Below are 23,007 nucleotides of genomic sequence, written 5' to 3' on the forward strand. Positions count from 1 at the left end.
TCTAGTTGAAGCGTCTTTACCTCTATAAGTCTCTTGATATACATTTTTACCGTCACATCGGACGACAACTAGCGAATAACCGCTAGCTTTGTGAACGTTAATCTTTTTTGTGTTTGTCTCTTTGTCTGTGGATGTTGTTGTTTGTAGTATTGATTCAAAGTCAGCATAAATGACAAATGGTGCTTTTTGTTTGTGTCTATAGTTTTTAAATTCTAATATCGGTACGTCTCTTTCGCCTGGTTGCCCGTCTATGTATTTTGGTTTACCCGTCGGAAATACAATCTTTGATGGATGCGCATCTATACCCTTACAATCGGCGATATGTCTGTCTAATTTGTTTTGATTGGTAAAATGACATAGACATCTTCGACAAAAATATTTCTTATATTTATGTTTCGTAACGTCGTATATCAACCTCGTAAAATCTTTTATCCAACAATAGTGATGCTTGTCACCTTTAGAAATCAAAAGCAGATCGATCTCTTTCCCCTTGTAGTTTTTAGACACGTATAATGGATATATCTCACCCTCATAACCGTATACGTTTATCGATAAATTATTTTGTCTTTCTATCTTGGGTATCTGATCGACCGGTGTCGGAAAGTCAACGCCTTTAAAACTGAGTCCGTCGTCTTTGGTGTATACAACAGGTTCTTCTTTATGAATTTTATAATTAGGATTATTTCTTATTTGATTTTTTACTTTATCCGTATACAACTCAAGAGCAGCTCTCAAACACCATCTCAAACACTCATCGTCTTTGTTTTTGATGTTGATCATCGCCTTCTTAATTTTAAGATATTCGGGTAGGTCTATGTAGGAACTACCTCTCGCTGGATTATATCTGTTGATGTTGATGTATAACGCCATTATCTTTTTTAAAACCCAACCCGATCCTTGATTCGTATACCTTTCATCCTTTTTGAATAGCTCTTCGATCTCTTCTTTTAAAGCCTGTTTTATTTGACTTTGATTTAAAACGGCTTTTTGCTTGCTATAATGAATAGCTTCGATCGTTTCGATCGTACCATCCGGTTTGGTTTTTTCGTATTTTATTTTGATTGTGAGCTCCATTTTTAAACCTCTCAGCTCTCTCAATTCAGACTTGATTTTATTGACTATTTGTTCCTTGTGCGAATCAAAAAACTTGATTAAATCATGGTTATAAAGTCTGGGGTTTAATTCCCAGTTTCTGTAGTAATTTCTAAACCTTCTCGTTTCTCTAAAAGCTGACTCTGTAAAGTATTCGGGTTGTCTGTATGTTTTAATCGCCGAGATTAAATCTTTTTTCAAAACTCGTCCTTTATAACCCGTCGGTACGTATTCTAGATTGTGTTCGTCTACAATCTGTTTGAGCTCATGTAGTGTCTTTTTCCTCAAGTTTTTAAATTTACTTTCATAATGTTTTATCCCCTCGATGTAAACTTTACGAGTAAGAGAAACATTTTCATTGTGTGGTATACTATACCGCTGCACGTAATCACGCAGTGTGGCTTTGTTCCATTTAGAATATCCTTTGACGGTTGGTCTAAACATATTACCCTCCATTTATTATAGGAAATATAATATTTTTTCTTCATTTTTTTTTGAGGTTAGACTTTTAGATTTATAAATAATTAGACTCCCCTCATTTTAGCGACGACAGATTTTTCTTTCTCTCACTCTCTCTCCGTTAGATTTATTTTTTTTATTATTTTTTTTCTTGAGATCGGGGGATTTCCCATTGGCCCTGTACTACCCACAGACCTATGACAAAGTCTGGTACCCTGACTTCTCATTAATGGCCCTGTACTACCCACAGACCTATGACAAAGTCCAGCACCCCCGCCTCCCTTACTACTGCAAGAGTGGCGGCAGGATAGGTGATCTTCCTGACTTACTGAGTAATATGCAAGGTCCCCCTCCCTCTATTATAATTGTACATTTGGGTTCGAATGACTTGGGCAACGTTGATTTTTTCTCCATTCGGCAACGTGTGGTGCTTTTTATGCAGTTGTGTAGGGAAACCTATCCTGGTGCACTTTTGCTCTGGTCTGAAATTCTCCCCAGGGCATTTTATTATGGGGCCAATCCCCAAGAAAGCATGGACAGGCAACAGCGAGCAGTTAACCGCTGGTCGCGGTCCCGCTGTGGCAGAATGGGAGCAATAAGTTTGAAACACCCCCAATCCATTCGAACCCATTTTCACCTATAGTCGTGTTCCCTAACGTGGCGCACTTCGAAGCTTACCCAACTTTCCTCGTGTAGTGTTGCCAAACCTCTTTGTTGACAAACCTCAAATTCATGCAGTGAAATACTGGTACTTTTACCTTTCTAATGCTTGCTTGTTAACCTCTGTGAACAATTTCGGTTTCATAAAATTTAATCCGAAATGCAAAAACGGTCGCGTCCGGAAATTGGGCACAGATTGGCGGAGTGTTCCCTAACGTGGCGCACTAGAATAAATCTCAGAAAATTCCAAATGAACATTTAAGAATTTCTGTAAACTTGATAAATTCTGATAAATCATTATTATCTTTACTTACAAACCCAGCCAGATGTTTGTCAGAAAATTATTTTCTTATTTTCCGGGGCATTTTCAAAGGGTTCACTTTGCACTTGAAAATAAAATCGGAAAATCACGCCAAAATATATTTTTCTTTTAACTTTGTAACGGGTAAATAAACTCGCGATTTATGAACGGGAGTGTTTAGAACTTGATGAAATTTCACTTTCTGTGAAATTTCAATTAAAACTTTTGCTCTAGCTAGTCGCTACAGGCGAAAAATAAAAGTGCGCCACGTTAGGGGCCGCGCCACGTTAGGGTACATCAACAATATACCAAAGAGATGGGGTGCACCTTTCACCCGCCGGGAATACCCTTTTCAGGGATAATTTGCGATCGGCCATTCGGCACTTTTTGTACGGTTTGTGGAGCTTTTTTCTTCTGGACAAGTGCTTGCAGAAGGTGGGTTGTTTTTCTTTCCTTGGGCCGCGCTAGGCGCGTGTGGCGTTTTTTTGTGCTCGTGAAATAAAACAGCCCACGACTTTCCCCGTTTTGGGTTATTATAGTGGCTTACTATCTACATTAATTAAAGGAAGTATAACCACAATGTATATGTTATTGTTTATTGCATTAAGGTTATTAATTATAATCGTAGTTGTAACAGGTATAGCAGCTTCTCCCTTGAGTCAGTTCAACAGGGGAGGAGCACCGTTCTTCCTTCTGTGAGTACAAACCAAGGAATCGAACGGTGCCTGGGAATTTATAGTTTATTGTTTATGGCATTTGGAGTGTGTATTGTTAGGTGTTATTCATCATTACATGCAATGACCTAGGCTGATCTGGTCTCCCGACCGGGTGTCCACTCGGCCTTATGTGGCACTCGTTAATAGCCACACTAAATGCATTTACGTTGATTGATGGTTTTGGGCTTGTGGTGCCCAGGGGCTTCTGGTGCCCATTGGCTGAAATGATTAATGGTTCTGGGCTTGTGGTGCTCAGGGGCTTCTGGTGCCCAACTCTGATATTGATATGGATATTGACAAATTATTTGGTGCTACACAATTGAAATAATACCCGGTGGCCCAATTGAAAAACGGTAGCCGGAGTAACAGTTTGAAGAAATGTTTTGAATAAACCGTTTGGCAGAGGCGTGTAGTCACACACACATTTGGACTGCGTGTTTCTTTCATTTATCTGCTTATAATGCAATATAAACAAGTCAATTAAAGTTTAAAACACTGGATCAATACATAGGCATCAAGAAAAAGTTAATGTACATCTAAAGCAGCCACTTTCTTTAAAAATGCACACAAGTCTATTACAAAAGCCTAGCCGTTATACCTTTTTTTTATTCAACAAAAATATTTCAAATAGGACTGAGTATACATACATTATAGATTAACCAACCACATATCCCTATAATAGCCAATACATGTATACCTTTTTTTTTTAAACAAACATATTTCAAAGATGACTATGAGTATACATTATAAAATAACCAGCCACATATACCCTATAACAATTTTACTATTCCCTATTATATATTCCTGATGGATTGTATAAAAATCCCGATTTTCGACTTATCTGAAAGCGATCTTTGTGAAAGATTCATTTTAAGCGTATGCCGTGTAAAAAATAAAGACCAACAATCCTTAGCAAATCATTATTCCATAAAGGATTGCATCCATCATTACAACGTACCTGTTTACCTTTTTTTAATTAATAAAAATCTCTTAATTTGGCTAATATGTGCACAGAGGTATTTCATTTACAAGTCAAACTAGAGGTTGTAGGAACAACCACACGGTGTTGGCCGCACACATCAACTGTAAATGCATGTTTAAATCCATGTTTGACTTTTTCAAAATGCCGCCAGAGGGCGCTCTAACGTTTGATGACGTCACCTGTAAATATTTTGTACAGTACTGCCTAGGCAGACACTCACATCGTTGAAAGCAAGTTCGCATCTTCTGCCAATTTCAAATAATAAGGCACTTCCGGTTTCGACCGGAAGGAAGGGTCACGTGATTTTGCACTTAATACCAAAACTGAAGACCCTGCAATATTGTATCGATTGCCATAAAAAACAAAATCAAATCTGTAGCAGTTGATTTTATATTGATTTTCAAAGATTAAATCTAGAAATCTTTGATTGCTTGTAATATGATACTTGATGACATCATTGTTATAACCAAAAGGTTCAAGAGCTTTGTTAACTGTGCTATATATAGCCAAATCTTGATTCTATCTATCACTGTTGATTTTTTAGCAATTTTTGAAGGTTTAAAGGTCTAGTTGCTCTAGTGGCTTATTTCCGGACCATCGACAATTGGCCTGCACGCGCTTACACAATGTGCTTAAGATTTTATTTGACTCCCCCCAAAATATTTCCTTGCCCCCCCCCTCCCCCATTCCCCCCCCCCCCCCAAGATACAAATTAGAGTCTGGCGTTGCCACTGAACATGCGAAAGGAATCTTAACCATAACCTGGGTCAAATTAAACTCTAAATGTTACATTGAGGGCATCATCGAATCAGGTCGATGGCGATAGATCTCTGATGGAGGTCTGGGGATCATGTTAGGATTGAATGGCGTCCGTGCCTGTGGTTTAATTGTAGAGCTCTGGGTCTGGGAGGATGTCCGCACTGAAGAAAAAGTGGCTCTTTGGAAGACGCAGCAGCGTCTCCAATGCTGCCTGACCTCGGCCCGACGAACACCATACAACATGAAGATAAAGTATCCTTGAAGTGTATTCAGCAGACAGAAGACTAGCTGGACAGGGAAGGATATTGCTTGGACGAGATTCAGGTAGCCGATGGACCACGTTAGCCCCATCAGGGTCATGACAGTCATGGCGTTCTGCAAACGCTGCTTGTGCAGCTTCCGTTTGGACATTTCGTCCCTGTTCCTACGGAGGTCGTTGTTGGATGTCTTGATGAACTGGCGGATTACCAGCCTAAAGACGACAATGTTGAAGAGTAGGATGAGGCCGATCGGGGCTAGGAGACCAGCTATCAGTGGAATCTGCTTCAAGAAACAACTGTAACAAAAAAAACCCAAAAGTCATCATATGAGCATCAACCAAACGTTCAAATACAACTGCCTAACATGATATTGAACTATTCAAAATTTAAATACAATTCAATATAACTCTCTCCATAAATTGGAGGTAATTAACTTACAAGTCTGTTCCAACGTAATCCTCCCTGGTAGCCCCAGCAGTTATTGCAACAATCAATGCAGGTATTCCTAAAAAAAAGCAAATACAAAAAGGAGCCATCATGAAGCTATCTGTACGACTCAAAATGGTTCACAAGCTTGCTATGTCACGACCGTAGAGCTTGCCAACTTGAAAACGAAAACCACAGATAAAATGAGAAAGGATGAGTAGTTAGGACAAACGGCGAGTCTCACAGATCCAAGGCAAGAGTTCCAGGACAGGATAAACTCAGGAGAAACTGTGGAAGATAGAAAGACATACACTTCAAAAAAGTTCTCTCTGTTTACAAAGAAAAGAAGAGCCCACTAACAACAAGATGAATCATATTAAGTCTCGGGAATATTGGCACTGGCCCCTGGGAAATCCCCAGCATGCCTCACTATGATGTAATCAAAAGACCGTGGTACAACATAAAGTTCTTTAGTAAGATTTTTTATTTTATAAAGGACCTATGACACACTCACCCCAAGCAGCCAGTGATGCTTTCAGCATGAATTTCGGCACGTACACATTGACCACTCTAACAAACAGCAGATACATGTTGAGGCCCTCCACGCCCATCCAACAGAGCGACGTCAGCGTGAAGTAATGCAGGAAGCCGGCCAGGACACAGCACGGCAACACATCCAACTCGGCAACGCCTCGCTCTGAATCCAGAGCCGTGGCAACCACAAAGGTGATGTACAAACACAGCAAAGAGGCGCACAGACTCAGCAGGATGCGGTTTGGACGGTTCTTGCGAAGTTTCCTGAAAAAGGGGGAAACAGAGCATTTTAACTTTGTTTAAAATACTGCTCATATTGTGGACTAGCTATTATGTATGAACAGTAGATGACCACTTAGACAAGAGAAGTTTGCGGTAGTACCATGTGAATAAATCTCTTTTGTGAGTATGCGTGGTTCTGAAAAGAATGACCACTTGTTGAATCCCTGTTGGAGGGATACATTACATGTGCGGACACATGTATACTTTACATACCAAGTGTGGACATCCCTTTGTTTTCGTGTAGTTAAAAAAAAATGGAGAAAAAAAATATATATATTTTACTCGCGCTGTGAACACTCCTTCAACCCAAATGTTCTATCATGATTACCTTGAGCTTTCCTCTTTATTTTGGAACGAATAACCCCCAGCCAAAAATGCATCTAAAACTGTTTTTTTTGTGGAGAGATGGAAACTTTGTGTGGACATGGGCAAGTCCACGCATCTTCACTATGCAGTGTGTGGACATCTTTTGTTCAGAGGTCCACACAGTGACTGCACTGCCTGTCCACTGGTTCAGGCCCATATGGTGACGACTACACACAATTTTATTCTGCATGCTAACAAACCCGAATGGTCTTTGCTTTAGCACCAGGCAGCTGGTACATGGTAATGCATTCTAGTCCATCTAAACTGAGTGAGGGTTACTTTGTGTACAGAGACAATAGGCTCATCCGGCAATGGCCATAACTGTAAATAGTGGAGCTGCTAAGCGAAAAATCGTGCATTTTGTGGTAAAAGCATGAAATTTGGTATGTTGGGTCAAAATGGGCTAGAAATCATTTTAAGATCGGGACCCATCCTGGATTTTGCCCATTTTGGGGGCGGAGCTTGATTTTTTGAAAAAGGGGGTGCAAACAATTAAAACCCATAAAAACTGTATTTAAAATCCATTTTTCTAGTTTTTCTATGCTTTGAAAATAAACTTCAACATAAAATAGGACATTCTAGCATTTTAGCCAATGTTATTTTCCACCCATTTTGTGGGCGTGGCCTAAATGTGTAAAAGAGGCGGTATATATTAGCAGTTGGTTCAAATATGGACAATACCGTTCAGTTTGGTGGTAAAATCTTGTAAATTGGCATGTTTAGTCGAAATGGGCTGAAAATCATTTTAAGACGTGGATCCATCTTAGATCTCGCCCATTTTGGGGCGGAGTTTGATCGGTTAAAAAAGGGGAGTGCAAACAAATAGAAATTTAGAAAAAACTGTATTTAACATCCATTTTCCTTAGTTCTTCATGCTTTTAAATACACAGAGACATGATAAAAAAATTCAAACATTCTAACACTTGTTATTTGTAACCCTTTTGTGGGCGTGGCCTAAATATGAAAAGGGGGCCACACATTAAAGCAGCTTCATTCAAACGAGGGAAAATGAGCACTTTTGCTGGTAAAACACAAATTCTGCATTGGTTAACTATGTTTGCCATACACTGTAAAGATCAGTTTAAAATGGTTACAAGGATTTTGCCTTTTTAGGGGTGGAGCTAAAATTTAAAGTAAGGGGTGGAATATTCTAGAAGATTATATATATCATATTTAAATTAGTGTGATTGGCTACAAGTAACATAGGTTACAGCAGCTGCGGCATTTCCTTGTTTGTAAACACTACTGGCATCGGGGGGGGGGGGGGCATCCCAACGGTGGACTTCACCTATTCTTGCAAGTGCTTTTCATGTATATATGAGCATGTATACATGAAAATAATAAAAAATATGCGCAGAGTATACGTCAATTCCTTGCAGTGTGTACTGCTGGATTTATATCATATGGATGTTTGGACTTGGAAAGTAATATCTTGATGTTTGAAAAGGTGGGATTAATATTTTGAGAAATTATGTAGCTTCTTAAAAAATATGCTTGCACTTTGATAAGCATTTCCAAAATAAACAAACTTCATGCAGGAATGAATAAATGTATGTAATGAAAGCACAGTATGTTTACGTCACAGCAACAATGTAGCTGATAACATTATTTGTGCCATTATTTGTGCCACGAACATTGCCACTTGATACGAAATAATACAAGACTTATATCTGTGGATCGCATGTGTCACTTATATATTTTATCTTCTTAAAAAATGTTCTTGACATTTTATGCATTTTTAAACAACGACCTCAAATGACCTCTACATGACTTTTGACCTGCAATTTTGAGAGAGTTGTGGTGAACCCCAACCAAAGGATCGCTCCATCCCACTGCTAAGTGACATTATAATCCATCAAATTCTGTACTAGACAAAGAAACATTTGAAGCATATTTGAACAATGACCTCTAATGAGCCCTAGTAATTCCATGAAGAATTGTGTCTTCTCATGCACCCAAGGGTCACTGCACCTAAGTTTTATCAAAATCCATAAAAGCATGTAGAATGTTGTAAGCTTTCCCCCAAAACTGTTAATTACATCATGATTAACCTCAGTTGACCGTTGACCCATGACATTTGATCTAAAATATATCACACATTATCTTTGCTACCCAATGGCCCTTGTGTCAAAGTTTTATTGAAATTTGGGCAAATATTTAGGAAACGAGAGAAATTCCAAAACTTTAACATACATGCGAGACTTTAAGGGTCTAAGGGTCTACGGGTCTAATCATTTTCTAATTCTCCCTATGACAACTTCCGGTTTGATGACGTCACGCTCCTTAAAACCTCACAAATTCATAATTTTACGTTTTTTCCAATAGAATATCCAAGGGTAAGTTTGGAAAAACTTTGATGAATGGTTTTTAAATAGTCCAACTTCTCGGACGTGCCGCTGGGGGGGGGGGGGGGGGGGGGCTCTTTCAGGCGATGACAATACCATTCACTTTTTTGTAAGCCCCCTTTTAAAGTAAAGGTCAAGTGACTTCACGTACTTGACAAAATATTGTTTGTCAATTAATGGTCTATCTGATTACAGAATATCAACATGGGTTTTTATTTTGTTCAAGACTTGGTCACTTTTGAAGATGTTGAATAAGGGTTAATTTTTGTTCAATGTCAGGCCAAAAAAAAAATTAAGTCGGTCTCTGGTCAGCGCGCGCGTCGATTTTAATCATGCGCGTCGATTTTTTTTTCCCAAAATGTTCCGCGGTAGCTCCAACAGCGCCCTCTATTTCCGCACCTCCTCATTTTTTTTTACCAAAGAGCACCAAGGTATGGGAAATTGCACCAAGGCAAATGATCGAAAGCACCAAGGCAAATTATGGAGGATACCAAAGTACATGAGGACACCAAAAAAGCAAAAAATACCCCACCTTGTCTGTACAATCCAAGCTTAAAGAAAAAAAAAAAAGCCGCGTGGCCGCGTCAATTCTGGAAATTTGGTCTGACCAGAGACCGATTTTTTTTTTGGCCTTACAAGGTACTGTTTAGAAGAAAAGAAGCGGAGCATCATCTAGAAAAAAAATAAAAGGAAACATAAGGGCAAAAGAAAAAATGTGACCATTTCAAAATTGTGATCGGGTTGTACCAACAGAGCTATATGAATCACCAGAACGCTAACTCCTCACTTTTTTTGCGCAGAAAAGCCCTGAAGGCGTTCTGGGCGCAGACGTTTTGAATTCATGTGGGTGTTTGTAAAACAAAATGGAATTAGATGGGGTGAATTTCGAAAGTGCACTCTAAGTGTGGTATCTACCAAAATGACATCATATACAGTACTGGCCAACCAACATTCATGCCAAATATTAGGAAAATCACGCCAAAAAAAATAGGAATTACAATGGGGGAGTGAGGGGGAACAGCATTTCGGTCTTTAGCAGGGTTAACTTTCAATAGACTGTAGTCCTATCAATGAAGAGAGAATCCACAGCCATTGACTCTGACTTGGCAATTGCTTCAATATTTACACATAGGGCCAAAAAATAATGATTCTGCTTCCGGTTACCCCACCTACCCTATTTTGACAGCCCCTACCCTAATTTTGTTTTGGGAACAATGAACAAATTAAACAAAAACCATCAATTACCACCTTTTACCATGGACTTCACACAGCTGAGACACCTACATATGATCAACACAAAAAGAATGCACTTACCTTCCTACCCTATTTTCAAATGCCATGTTATCGGAAGCAGAACTATTTTTTGGCCTAGGCTGTATGTACCAGTACATCTAAGGACATGAAACCACTTTGAGTGAGAATACCAAGTAGAAATATGACCACAGAAATATTACCACCTTTTACCTTTCTATGCGAATATTCAGCCCTCTACTTTAAAATGTAGCTCCACCCCTAACAGGGCAAAATCCTTGCAACCTTTTAAACTTATCTTTACTTTAAAGTGTATGGCAAACATAGTTTACCAATGCAGAATTTGTGTTTTACCAGCAAAAGTGCTGCATTTTCCCTCGTTTGAATGAAGCTGCTTTAATGTGCGGCCTCCTTTTCATATTTAGGCCACGCCCACAAAAGGGTAACAAATAACAAGTGTTAGAATGTTTGAATTTTTTTATCATGTCTCTGTGTATTTAAAAGCATGAAGAACGAAGGAAAATGGATGTTAAATACAGTTTTTCTAATTTTTATGTTTGCACTCCCCTTTTTAACTGATCAAGCTCCGCCCCCAAAATGGGCAAGATCCAAGATGGGTCCATCCCTTAAAATGATTTTCAGCTCATTTCGAGTAAACATGCCAATTTACAAGATTTTACCACCAAACTGAATGGTATTTTCCATATTGGAACCAAACTGCGAACATATACCGCCTCTTTTACACATTTAGGCCACAGCCACAAAATGGGAGGAAAATAACAGGTGTTAACAAGCTGGAATGTCTTATTTTATGTTTAGCTTACTTCAACGCAAAGAAAAAATGAGGGAAATGGATGTTTAATACAGTTTTTATTGTTTGCACCCCCTTTTCAAAAAATCAAGCTCCGCCCCAAAAATGGGCAAAAACCAGGATGGGTCCCGATCTTAAAATGATTTCTAGCCCATTTTGACCCAACATACCAAATTTCATGCTTTTACCACAAAGTGCACGATTTTGGCCAAAAATGGACCTAAGCAGCTCCACTAAAATGCCTGTTTGTAGGCCTACATGCCACTTGTTGGAAATTGGAAAACCTTATTGTTTGAAGGGGCACTTAGTGCAGGGTAGCACCTGCACACGAGCACGGTACCACCTCAGTAATCAGGAGTGGAATGAGCTTTTGCTCGGGGGGGGGGGGGATCTGTCAAGGGGGATTAACAGGTATAAACTATGCTACTAATTTCTGCATGATTGTCCTTTTTTTGTGGCCCAAGGGGTTAGATCATGTACCCCCTCCTCATAGATTCATCACTGGTAAGTAGGCTTCTAATTTCTGTCTTTGGATAAGTCTGTACAGCTCATTAATTGTCATTGAACAATACTTTGTTTCTCAGATATCATCTGGAAGCAAATTTGGCCAAGGACCATAGTCAACTAGTGGTGGATTTGTGACGTAATTTATGTCTGCGCTTAATAATGATAGCAACGTGCAAATGTATCATGTCAAACGCTGGTCAACACTGCATCATAAAATGTCTTGGACCTGGTTCCCTGCCGCAGCTATTGGTAACCAGTGATGGAACCCTCCGCACCCCAAGTTTCAGTTGGGGTTACGTCACGATAGTCCGACGTACCATTGGTCTGAAGTGTCATTGGTCCAACGTCCCATTGGTCCGAAGTCCCATTGGTCCAACGTCCCATTGGACCGAAGTCCCATTGGTCTGACGAAACATAATAATGTGTACCGGTAGTTCTACTGGTTCAGGTTGACTGACCCTAACCATAACCCTAATCCTAACCCTAATCCCATGGGACTTTGGACGGTTGGACCAATGGTACTTTGGACCAATGGTACTTCGACCAATGGGACTTTGGACCAATGGAATATCGGACCAATGGGACGTCGGACCAATGGGACGTCGGACCAATGGGACGTCGGACCAATAGGACGTCGGACCAATAGGACGTCGGACCAATGGGACGTTTATACCAATGGAACGTTTATACCAATGGAACGTACTTCTGCTTCTACATTTGCTTCTGCTTGTATACTGTACAAGTATACTGTGGCACGCAAGCTTAAATTTTGAAGCGAGCCCGGCTAACTAAATTCCTAATGGATGCCGTCCAAAGCTGACTTGAAGACATTCTGGTCTGGTGTGGAGCGCATATCTTCTAGAATTTGATTCCACTCTTGGATAGATCTTGGGTATACAGTGAAAACTTCAGGCAATCTTTATTGAAGCTATCTGGGTGTTCTATATAAGAACTGCCAATTCATACTTGTGACTGAGGTAGGTAACCATGGTAACGGCCAGTCCTAGGATAGACATCCCGCATCCAACCAGACTCAGCAACTTGAGGATGAACTCCTGAGTCTCGGTCAAAGGTGACTCTGGATAGATGTCCTAGTCAGAAAAAAAATTGTACATTAATACAAGGTTTGAATATGCGACCTCCGTAACACTTGAGAGGAACTCTCCCAACTGAGTGGTCTTGCCCTATACATTAAATGGTAACCCAGTTGTCAATCTCTTTGTTCAGGGGCACTTGTCAGAAGCCATAAACTCGTCTGTGACATGTAACAACGGATCATGCCCAAAGGTCACGGTGCCAGCAATATTAGTAATGCTGCAAACACGGGAAATAGCAAAAGGGAATCACTCAGAGTTTGGTCATCAAATGAACCACAAAGCACCTGACCCATTTCACGTTTGATGGAGAACAGGCTGAACCCTATAGTTAAACAAAGAAATTGACGAAGTGGGATTTTATGCACTCAAAACAAATTAAGAAATTTAAATTAAAGTGGAAAAAAATTGTTGATGAAAAATAGCAGACTGGTGTTTATTGAAACCAAGCCAACACATCTGAATTATACTCACCATTAGAGCTGCAAAGTTGGTCAGATGATCACACTGACAAGCAATGTACTGATCAGTGATATACTCTTCACGTAAACGACAGCCTTCGCTTGACCAGCTTGCATTGTCAAATTCCCAAAACACACAACTCGTGTTGTCCACATAGGAATCATTCTACAGCAGAAAAAAAGAAAAAGAAAACATGCTTCTTGTACGTATAGATCAGGCACATAAGGTATTAAGATCTTTGCTTAACTCCTTCACACGCACCCCCATCCCAGTTACAAAGAGAAAGGGAGTTGGGGGACCATTTAGAGGGACTCAAAGGTGCTGCCGCTACATCTGTGTTCACGTAAATAAGTTTGCGCACACTTAGAATATGTGAACGTTGCAGTGTTGAAGTCGAGTCTATCACAAGTTAAGTCCAGTCACAAGTTCAGTCACAAGTCCAGTCGCAAGTAACGGGATGAACAATGACAAAGGGATGATTTTGTAACAGTTCATTTGAATAGCTAGTGACTTGACTTGAGACTGAAGGACTATGGTCATGGGTGTCGCCAGGAGTTTTTCTAGAGGGCGGGGGGGGGGGGGGGGGGGGGGGGGCAAAGCTCTCACAGTCCTTGTACTTTCTCTAGCATATTCTCAATTTATCTTTTTTTTTCGACGGTTGCCCACCCCACTCCCATTGACACCCTGCGGACGTCCATTTGTTAAATGTGCATTTTACTGAACATCAATATGACTTCGCACCTCGTCTTCGTCTCTTTTTTTTTGGGGGGGGGGGGGACGCACGCCCCCTTGGCCCCCCCCCCGCCCCCTAGGTGTCAGTGCAATGTAGATGTCAGTGGGCACGTGTGGTCTAACGATCGTGGCCATGCGTGTTGTGCCCTTGAGTGAGGCGCTTTACCTCAATTACTCCTCTCAACCCAGGTGTTAAATGGGTACCGGCATAAGTAATAAGGTGACAGACTCGCTGTTGAGGACGTTTGGCAATCCCCCCACAACAGCATTTCATGGACTCGAGTCTGGCCCAATCGCTTTGAAAGAGAGATGGACACTCCGTTCCTGTGAACACAGGTTCGTCCTCCCTGTACCTTTAACCTTCAGTACATGGAAATTCCACAATAAACAGACTCACATCAATTCTGCTGAGGAGTATCGTAACCGGCTCATTCAGGTTTGTGATTGGTTGGCTACCCACGGTGGCTGACATGACACGCGTGTTGATGGTCCGGTTGAATCGGTCCTCTACCTTGTTAAAGTCTGCCAGCAACGGCGACTGGAAGAGATTCAGTTTTCTGAAGACGAAGAAACTCACACGGATGCCACCGCCGACTTCATCTCCTGATAACAAATGTCATCAAAAAGTATACAAAGTCATCATGTTCAATTTTGAAGCTTGCGTGTTCAAATCTTGCTGCAGTCGATTCCTTAAAGAAACATATTTGATCAATATTTGTGAGGGGTTCTGGCAAAATGAGACGATTTCTCCATTTTGAAATTTGTAATCTTTGATATGTCTACTACACATAGGCTTATTTAAAAGAAATAGTATAAATATTGTGAAATAAAGAGTGTTTTTAAAGAAAAACAATTGGCATCTTTCATTTTCATGACTACAACACAGCCAATACTGTACGGGCCCTTTTTTACAGTTTTTGTTTACATAAGTTGTCAACGGAATATCGGATCGGAGTACAACAAACAGTATCGAAGTATCGAATTTTGTTCTCTTTCCTAATACCTGCAAACCCTAATTTCGACCTCTGCTCAGTTCTCTCGCATTTGCCAGAACGCCTCACATTATGATACATACGTCTTGCAAGGATGCTGACTTCCGGAGGCAGCATAAGTACGGCACTAGGCATCTCACTCTCTAAAGCTCCTTGGAACAGCTGGTCTCCTCCTTCCATCACCATCAGGCTGGACTCTCCAAATAACCCCGATGACGAGGAATTAGCAGACGCAAACCCCAACCCATTCAAGAGGGTGGATTCGGTCACTCCGCGGACCTCCACTGCAATGTTAGGGTGGACTTCCCGAAACGACACATTTCCTGCCAGCGAGACCTTGCCAAGTTGTTGCTCTAATACTCTGACAATTCTGCTTGGAGCGTGCTCTCGGACTTCGGCTTCTCGCAAGACTTCATCGCTGATAAACATCAGGTTGCCGACAGTATCTACCACGGTCGTGGTTACCTAGAAAACAATGTTTTCAAGATGAAAAGGCTACCATTAAAACCTGCAGAGTCTTATTGTTACTATTGGAAGCTTTAAAAACACCCACTGGCACTGATGTGGCTCACAAGCCTGAAGGAAGATTCCTGTCGAACGAACATAATGAAGAAATGATATGGTTTAGAAGTGAAAGCAATTTAACCCCCAAAAAACATTCTGGGGAAAACCCACAGAACTAGGGACTGAAAACCCAATCCACGTGTGGACCAGGGCAGGAATCGAACCCGGACCATAGAGGTGGAAGGCGAGGAAAGGACCACTGCGCAAACCTGACTTTTAACACATAACTGAATCAGTTGGGATCAGAGATACATGACGACAACAAATACAAATTGAAACGAGTTTGTGGTCAAACTAAGTGACAGATCACTCAGGGCAGTATAATGTGGCCAGAACTATTTGCCCTGTTACCCGGCCATCGCAGAAACGAAAAGCAGTCAGGGAGGGGGCTGCACGGACATCATCTTAGACCCGGTCCAAATTACTTGTGTGCATATATGAGAAGCAGCTGAAGCCACGTGTAGCCAAGACCCTTTTCAAAGTGAATGATGGACAGTGTCACCACTAACCAGGCAATTTGTGTGTGTGTTTTTTGGCAAACAAGAGTCAGGTTTGTACAAAGGTCCTTCCCTTGCCTAGTCTTCCATTTCTATGGCCCGGTTTCAAATCCCTCCTAGGCCCACATGTGAATTAGGTTTTCAGTCTCAAACTGACTCAATGTTGTTGTTTTTTTAATTATTTGTCCAGGGTTTTCCTCCCACCGTTTAAACTGCGCAGTTTTTTTAAATTGTCTTCTTCCTCAGGCATCTTATTGCTTCAAGTGTTACAGTGCCTATATGCACTTTAAAAAAAATCATTGGCTCATTACCAGGAATAATTAAAACCAAGGATTTGCCCACAAAACAACTACTATTGTCCATTACAATGCGTATGCGGCTTGTTAATTTACCATGTTGCATGTTTTTTTTTTTATTTCATCTGGAACGCTATGGGCAATGTGCATTTCACATCACAATTTGAAGATGTATGTGTGTGAATCTGGTCAAATAACCACACAAAATGGTGACATAACAAGCTAGTTTTTCTGAGCCGCAAACATGTCCCGTTTGCGTATCATTTCTAATACAGGGTGAGTCAAAAGAATCGAAACACAAATGTTGGGACCATTGTTTTAGGGAAGTTCTGCATATAGCACTTTTAAAATCAAGGATATGAAAGCTCAATTCATAAACTTATGTACTTTTCAAGTTACGGAATTTTAAACACAACCACCATTTTAAGGTTCTGTTCACGGATCACAAAAAATTTCAGTGTTCTTTCAGCAAAACGAAAAGAAATCACATAGGAATGTGTGTGAATTGTTTTCGTTTTGCTGAAAGAACGCACACCTTTTTTTTTGTGATCCGTGGACAGAACCTTAAAACGGTGGTTAATTGTGTTTAGAATTCTGTAACTTGAAAAGTACATCAGTGAGTTGAATGATTCTTAGACTAAAAGAAAGCTTATGAATTGGGCTTTTATATCCTAGATTTTGAAAGTACATGCAGAACTTCAATAAACAATAGTTCCGAAATTTGGGTTCGTTTGTTTTTTTACTCACTCTGTAGTACCTACTATCAGGCATTTTCGCTGGGATTCCATAGTCCCAAACCAACCCCACTCCCAGCAGTGCATCGGCCGAATAACAACCAAGACAATTTGTACCTGTGAAGTAGATGAGTTCACGTCAGCAATTTTCGTCATGATGTCGGCGATTGATGCGACCCCTGCATCGCTCAGCATCTCAACATCTTCAGTCAGGGCCATAACTTGCAACGCCACCACCATCACATTCTCATCGTTAACTTCCACCTATTCAATGAAGTTGAGGGATATTGAAGATTAAGGATAACAACTACAAATATTAAAGGAGAATTCTGCCCCTTTGAACTTCTGGAATTTCGTCACGATGGTCCCACATTAATATTCATTCTTTATGATAAGTTAAGGGCCCTGAGATATGACAATATTCTCTATATTCTCTCTTCATATGTGCACCCAGCATTTGGGGTTTTTGGGGGGGGCTCAATTTTTTTTTCAAAAAATGTTACCCAAAATTTTGGCCGCAGAAAAAAATTGGTGGTTTTTTTTGGAGGGCGGACTATTTTGACGTTTGGTGGCGCCACTTGCACCCCTATTATACTACTCGAAAATAGGCCACATACATATCACCAAGGTAAAATTGTGCCCCCCCCCCCCCGGGGTGCACCACTGTGCACACTGTACAATGTATGCGGATGTGGTTGAAACTATCAACACAGCTGTCTGACATATCAAAATATCAAAATATCAGGGGAAATATTTTGGTAAACAACCCCCCCCCCCATGAAATTGTTCTCACTACGCTACTGGACGATGGCCTCACCCTGTTCAAGAGAGCCAGCTTTTCATCAACTGTCAAGTTTCGGCCGCACTGCAACTCAACCAGCCACTGTGCCGGAGAGAAGCCATCTCCAACACAAACAGCATAGGCTATGGGCTGACCACCTTGGATTGAGTGAAGAATGGAGTGTATATGTTAATTTGCTGTAATTGGAAGTTGCAATGGGCAAACATAGATGATTAGTAAAAGATTAGGAAATGTTCACGAATTAAACTGTTCGTGAGGGCATGTTCCCAAAAAGCATATACTGATATGGAATGTGAAAAAATGTGCAGATTCAAGTTGTTTTTCCTTGAAATGAAATTGCGAGTTAAAACAAAAATCTGCTGTTGAATTCCTTTCCCGTATAATTTTTTTCAGTGAATGACACTACTGAACCTAAATTACCATTTTGTTTCTGAAAATAATGCATAATACATGTAGTGGGTATTTATAAAGCGCACGAATCCACCAGCACTGGTGCTCAAGGCACTACATGATTATTATTGTCCCTGCTCATTAGGCCCATGAAACATTCCAAATACCATCTCAGCTCCCTGGGGAGTATATAGCTCGATGCTGCCTGTTAGGCGCAAGGAAGCTTTTAACCATCTCTGCCCTCACAGGTACCCATTCACTCCTGGGTGGAGAGAAGCCATGAGTGACAAAGTGCCTTGCCCAAGGACACACGCACCATGACCCCAGGATGGACTCGAACCCACAACCTGCAGCTTTACCCGCAGACTACGAATCCAATGCCCTTAACCACGCTGCCACATCACTGCATATGTAAAATAGCTATACAATGTGAATATTAATTGTAGGATTCAAAGGTCAGGGACTTACTATTGATGGTATAATCAGGGCACACATGATCCGAGTTGGATACTGTGTCCTCACCGAGGGGAACAGCTGGGAGAGTAATGGTGTCATAGATGGTTGGCCACCTAGTTTCAACACAACTCCCTGCAAATGATATTATGATACAAATTAACTGTCAGAAGTTGATTTCATATTCTATCGCAAAAAAAAAGTAATTTTAAAATCCATGAACAGTAGCTGGCACTTATGTTTCGTATTTGTATGGTGCAAAGTACGCAAGTCAAATTAGGTTTTGCCCTTCACCGACGTGTAAACACTGTATATTCAGTGTGTTCGAGTCCCACTCAAGTGATTTTTTCCAACTTTCACTCGAGAGGTAACACACTGAGTATACAGTGCTTACACATCGGTGAAGGGCAACACCTAATTTGATTTACATCATCCCCCCCCCCCAAAAAAAATTCCATCTTATGAAAAGTACGCAAGATTTATTCCATGCTGAAATACAGGGTGTCCACCCTCAAAAAAAAAGATGAACCCTAAAAGCGTCCTCTTCTTCATAGCTTTTAAATACATCACAACCATCGATAAATATTTGAAGAGATAGTTCATTAGCTTTCAAATAGGAAAAATCTTTCCCATCGGGTAAATATTTTTAAATTATTTATATGGTCAAAGTACCGATTTTTCATTTTGTCCACAGTCTCAATTGTCATTTGTTAGGAATGTTATAGACTTGCAGTGACTTGCTTTCTTTAACGTTACAATCCTTCTTTCATTACTCTTTTTATCTTTCCTATAAATGAACGTTGATGCAAATTTGCAACAATGGTCATTTTCCAATGGTCTTTTTGAAAAAGTAGAAGTCTGAAAAGGACTGTTTGTGGAACTCGACTCGGAATCTCCAGTTTCGGCACATATAGTCAAATATCAGTCGCCGTGTACAAAATGAAAAGCGGCACTTGATTTCAAATGGTCATATTAAACTCAATACAATATCTAGATGATTAAAAAGATTTTTTCATGGCTGGAAAGCTAATAAACTATACTCTCTAAATATGTTTCTATATTTGCGATTTATATTATTTTTTTAAAGCTGCGAAAAGAGTCTTCAAATTTCACCCATTTGCCTCCTCCTGATCAAAAACATATATAGGCCACTGGTATATGCTGGACTTATAGAATGAAATCCTTAAAGGGCAAAACTAATATTTCATTTTCGTCTTACCAAAACGACTACCAGTCTATGGAATATCCCCTGGCACAAGAAGGATCTATGATATGCGAGCAGATTCGGTGATTAAGTATGTACAGCAAAACTGCAGGCGCCTTCTATCGGGTCTTCGGTAACCCATTAATGTTATACAAAAACATGGCAGCCAAATAATTGACCAATCAACAGCATAGTCCTCATTTCTGATTGAACGACGCCACAACTTCTAAAGTCGACTGCGATTGGCTGGCGAGCGGGCTCGCATAAAATTTGCATTGCTCAAATATATTAGACGTTGGTTATGGAGACGGCTCCTTTGTTGTGGTGCGCCCAAGGGGGGCTCGGGTGCTCGGGTGCTCGGGTGGCTTGAGCCCCCCCCCCCCCCCCCCCCCAGAGGTTGTCATTTTTTTTTTAGTTCCATGATTTGACCGTAGTGATATGGCCTATTTTCGAGTAATATAATGGGGATGTAAATGGCGCCAAAAACGTCACAATAGTCTGTTCCCCCCAAAAAAAATTTAAAAAAATTTGTGAGCCCCCCCCCAAAAGCCAATTCCTGGGTGCGCCACTACTCCTTTGGACAACGGGTGATACTCAGACTACCGGTGTAAAATCCCACATAAAGAAGTTTCGATTGTGCAATGTATTCAGAAAATCAATTCTATGTGATATAAATTTATTACACGATATAAAAATCGCATCAGATACCATCCTGGGATTTCAGTGTCCCACGGTTTCTTACCGCTGCTCTCAAGTGTGATAGAAGATGGATCCATGTATCCATCTGAGGCGGTTGCTTTGCCAACCAGGGCATCCTGGACAATGCTCAATAACTCGGAGTCATCACTGTTTGTCCCTCCGGCATTGGTTAGGATTTCAGTCGTTGCCAGTACACTTCCACTGTTCAGCTCTTTGACAGTAATGTTTGCCTGAACCCCCTCAGATTGTAAACCCTCCGAGAGCTTTGGAAGCAAAGAAGAAACCAATCTGTTTTAGGGAAAAACCGTTTTCCGTTTTTTTCTGTCTGGAATATTGGGAAATTGTCTTTAAGGAGAGGATTTACGAGTACATTACATAGGTAGGACGGCAAAAAAGTCAAATTACATGTCATCAATTGGTCAAATTAAACTGAATTAAATTCAACAGAATGGGTTTTTTTAATCTAAAGACATTTACTATGTCTAAACATGACTAACTTAGAAGGAGAGATAAAGATGGCAATCTCAAAGTTGTTTTTTGTTATGCTGAGAAAATTGTAAACATGATTTGGAAAAGTTATGCATCCAATAGTGTCCAATGCAGATTTCGGATGGCACTGTTTATATATATATATATATATATTTTTTTTTTTAATTTTTTTTTTTACAGTTTATTTGGTACAGTTCATGGACATTAAAGAATATATTTGAGTTGCTTATACAAAATATGGTTTGTGTTGCTTATGCAAAATATGGTTTGGGTGGCTTTCTTTATGCTGTATAAAAATGAAACGGTAGATCTGTATTTCTTGCCTATGAAACAATGTTATGATACTTACAAAGGTTATTATTTCAGCCGATATTTGTTTAAAGATTGGAGAGCTTTTATTTCTCAACTCATCGACAAACGTCAATGTTGGAAACCTGGCCCCGGTGGTGAAGGCAAACACACCTACATTTCAAGATCAATCAGAAATTAAATTTATACAAGAAGAATTACGGAAAACAAATATAAAGCAAACAGTCAATGTCATAACTAGCCCTACACCAATCTTGCTTAAACTTAGCCACATTTATAATATCATTTACTTTTCTTACATTTACAATTATAACACCACTCAAACTCCAAAGAAGAAGGTTCAAAACTATTAAACCTGTTAAACTTTCAGTTCTCTGGATATTACACTTTTTGAGAACACTGGGAAAATGCACACATTTCTATAGGGCCGTATCGTAAGACAGACGCCTCATGGGTCCGACACCTCATGAGGCGTTTGACTCATGTGGCATAAATTCTGCCTCATAGGTCCGACACCTCATAAGTCCAACGTCTCGTAAGTCCGACAATGGACAAACGCTGTTTCGGACTTGTGAGGCGTCGCAGCTATGAGGCGTCGGACTTATGCGGCGTCCGACCTATGAGGCGGAATAAATCAATTTTATGCCTCATAATTCCGACGTCTCATAAGTCTTACGCCTCAAAAGTCCGAAATTTTAGACTTTTGAGGCATCGGACCTATGAGGCGTCAAACTTATGAGCAGACCCCCTTTCTATTGACAGTGCACTTTCTCTATGGCTATAGGCCCTAACTATCACGGGGAAATGATTATTATTTTTCTATTCTTCAAAATGACATCATACTCGGCGAAACAATTTCACTGGATCTTGATCGTATTACTTACAATCAAGCAGCATGATTTCCTAATATTTGGGCAGCTTCATTTTTGACTATTTGCAAATGAACCTAGAGAACTTTAAGTGCAACGGCATGACAAAAAATATTGACGCTTGATAAACTTCGCAAGTTTACATAAAATGCTAATTTAATGCAAATTGTTACCATCAATCAGCAGCAAGGAAGCATTTGTCTGTAGTGTAACTCCCTGCAAGCCACTCCCCTCACACCAGTAGTACCCTCGGTCAGTCAAAGTGACTCCAGCGATCGTAAGAAATGACACGTCTCTTGTACCGGGCAGCACCGCTCCGTTTCTGTACCAAGCAAACCTGTTGGCATTCTCAAACTGACACTCTAACGTGACTGTGTCGTACAGCGATGCTGTGATGAGGCTAGGTTCAGGGTGCTTCAGGACAGAGATTGGACCTGTGCCAGAACACAAAAGCAACAAAAGAACGATTGGAAATATAATTTGAGTCTTTGGATGGCTGTTGAAAAAAGTTTGCCAAAACGCACGTGAAGTGATTTTTTAAAATAGAAAATGGTTAAGCAGCCAATTTTACGAAATGTAACACCGCATTTTCATGCCAGAGTGGTGCAATAAAACATTTTGCCTAGCATTTCAATTATGATTTGTTACACGAAAGTTTCACAGTGTCTAT

The 23,007-nt window shown here is 40.4% G+C and overlaps 1 protein-coding gene across 1 annotated transcript in view; it reads right to left on the reverse strand.

Annotated features, from left to right (window-relative positions):
• Positions 1–4,914: 4,914 nt before the first annotated feature.
• The window catches only part of LOC119740840, a 37,467-nt gene continuing 19,374 nt past the window's right edge, over positions 4,915–23,007 (reverse strand). The window contains exons 12-24 of the mRNA XM_038216290.1: positions 22,511–22,771; positions 21,509–21,621; positions 20,714–20,933; positions 18,783–18,902; positions 17,940–18,061; positions 17,240–17,386; positions 15,115–15,496; positions 14,437–14,642; positions 13,320–13,472; positions 12,718–12,842; positions 6,170–6,453; positions 5,668–5,734; positions 4,915–5,525 (exon numbers count right to left, since the gene is read on the reverse strand). Coding sequence (XP_038072218.1) covers positions 4,997–5,525; positions 5,668–5,734; positions 6,170–6,453; positions 12,718–12,842; positions 13,320–13,472; positions 14,437–14,642; positions 15,115–15,496; positions 17,240–17,386; positions 17,940–18,061; positions 18,783–18,902; positions 20,714–20,933; positions 21,509–21,621; positions 22,511–22,771 — 2,729 coding nt within the window. The 3' untranslated portion in view covers positions 4,915–4,996. The remainder of the gene's footprint in view (positions 5,526–5,667; positions 5,735–6,169; positions 6,454–12,717; positions 12,843–13,319; positions 13,473–14,436; positions 14,643–15,114; positions 15,497–17,239; positions 17,387–17,939; positions 18,062–18,782; positions 18,903–20,713; positions 20,934–21,508; positions 21,622–22,510; positions 22,772–23,007) is intronic.

This window comes from Patiria miniata, unplaced genomic scaffold (genome assembly GCF_015706575.1).
Source record: "Patiria miniata isolate m_02_andy unplaced genomic scaffold, ASM1570657v1 HiC_scaffold_5, whole genome shotgun sequence".
NCBI lineage: Eukaryota > Metazoa > Echinodermata > Asteroidea > Valvatida > Asterinidae > Patiria > Patiria miniata.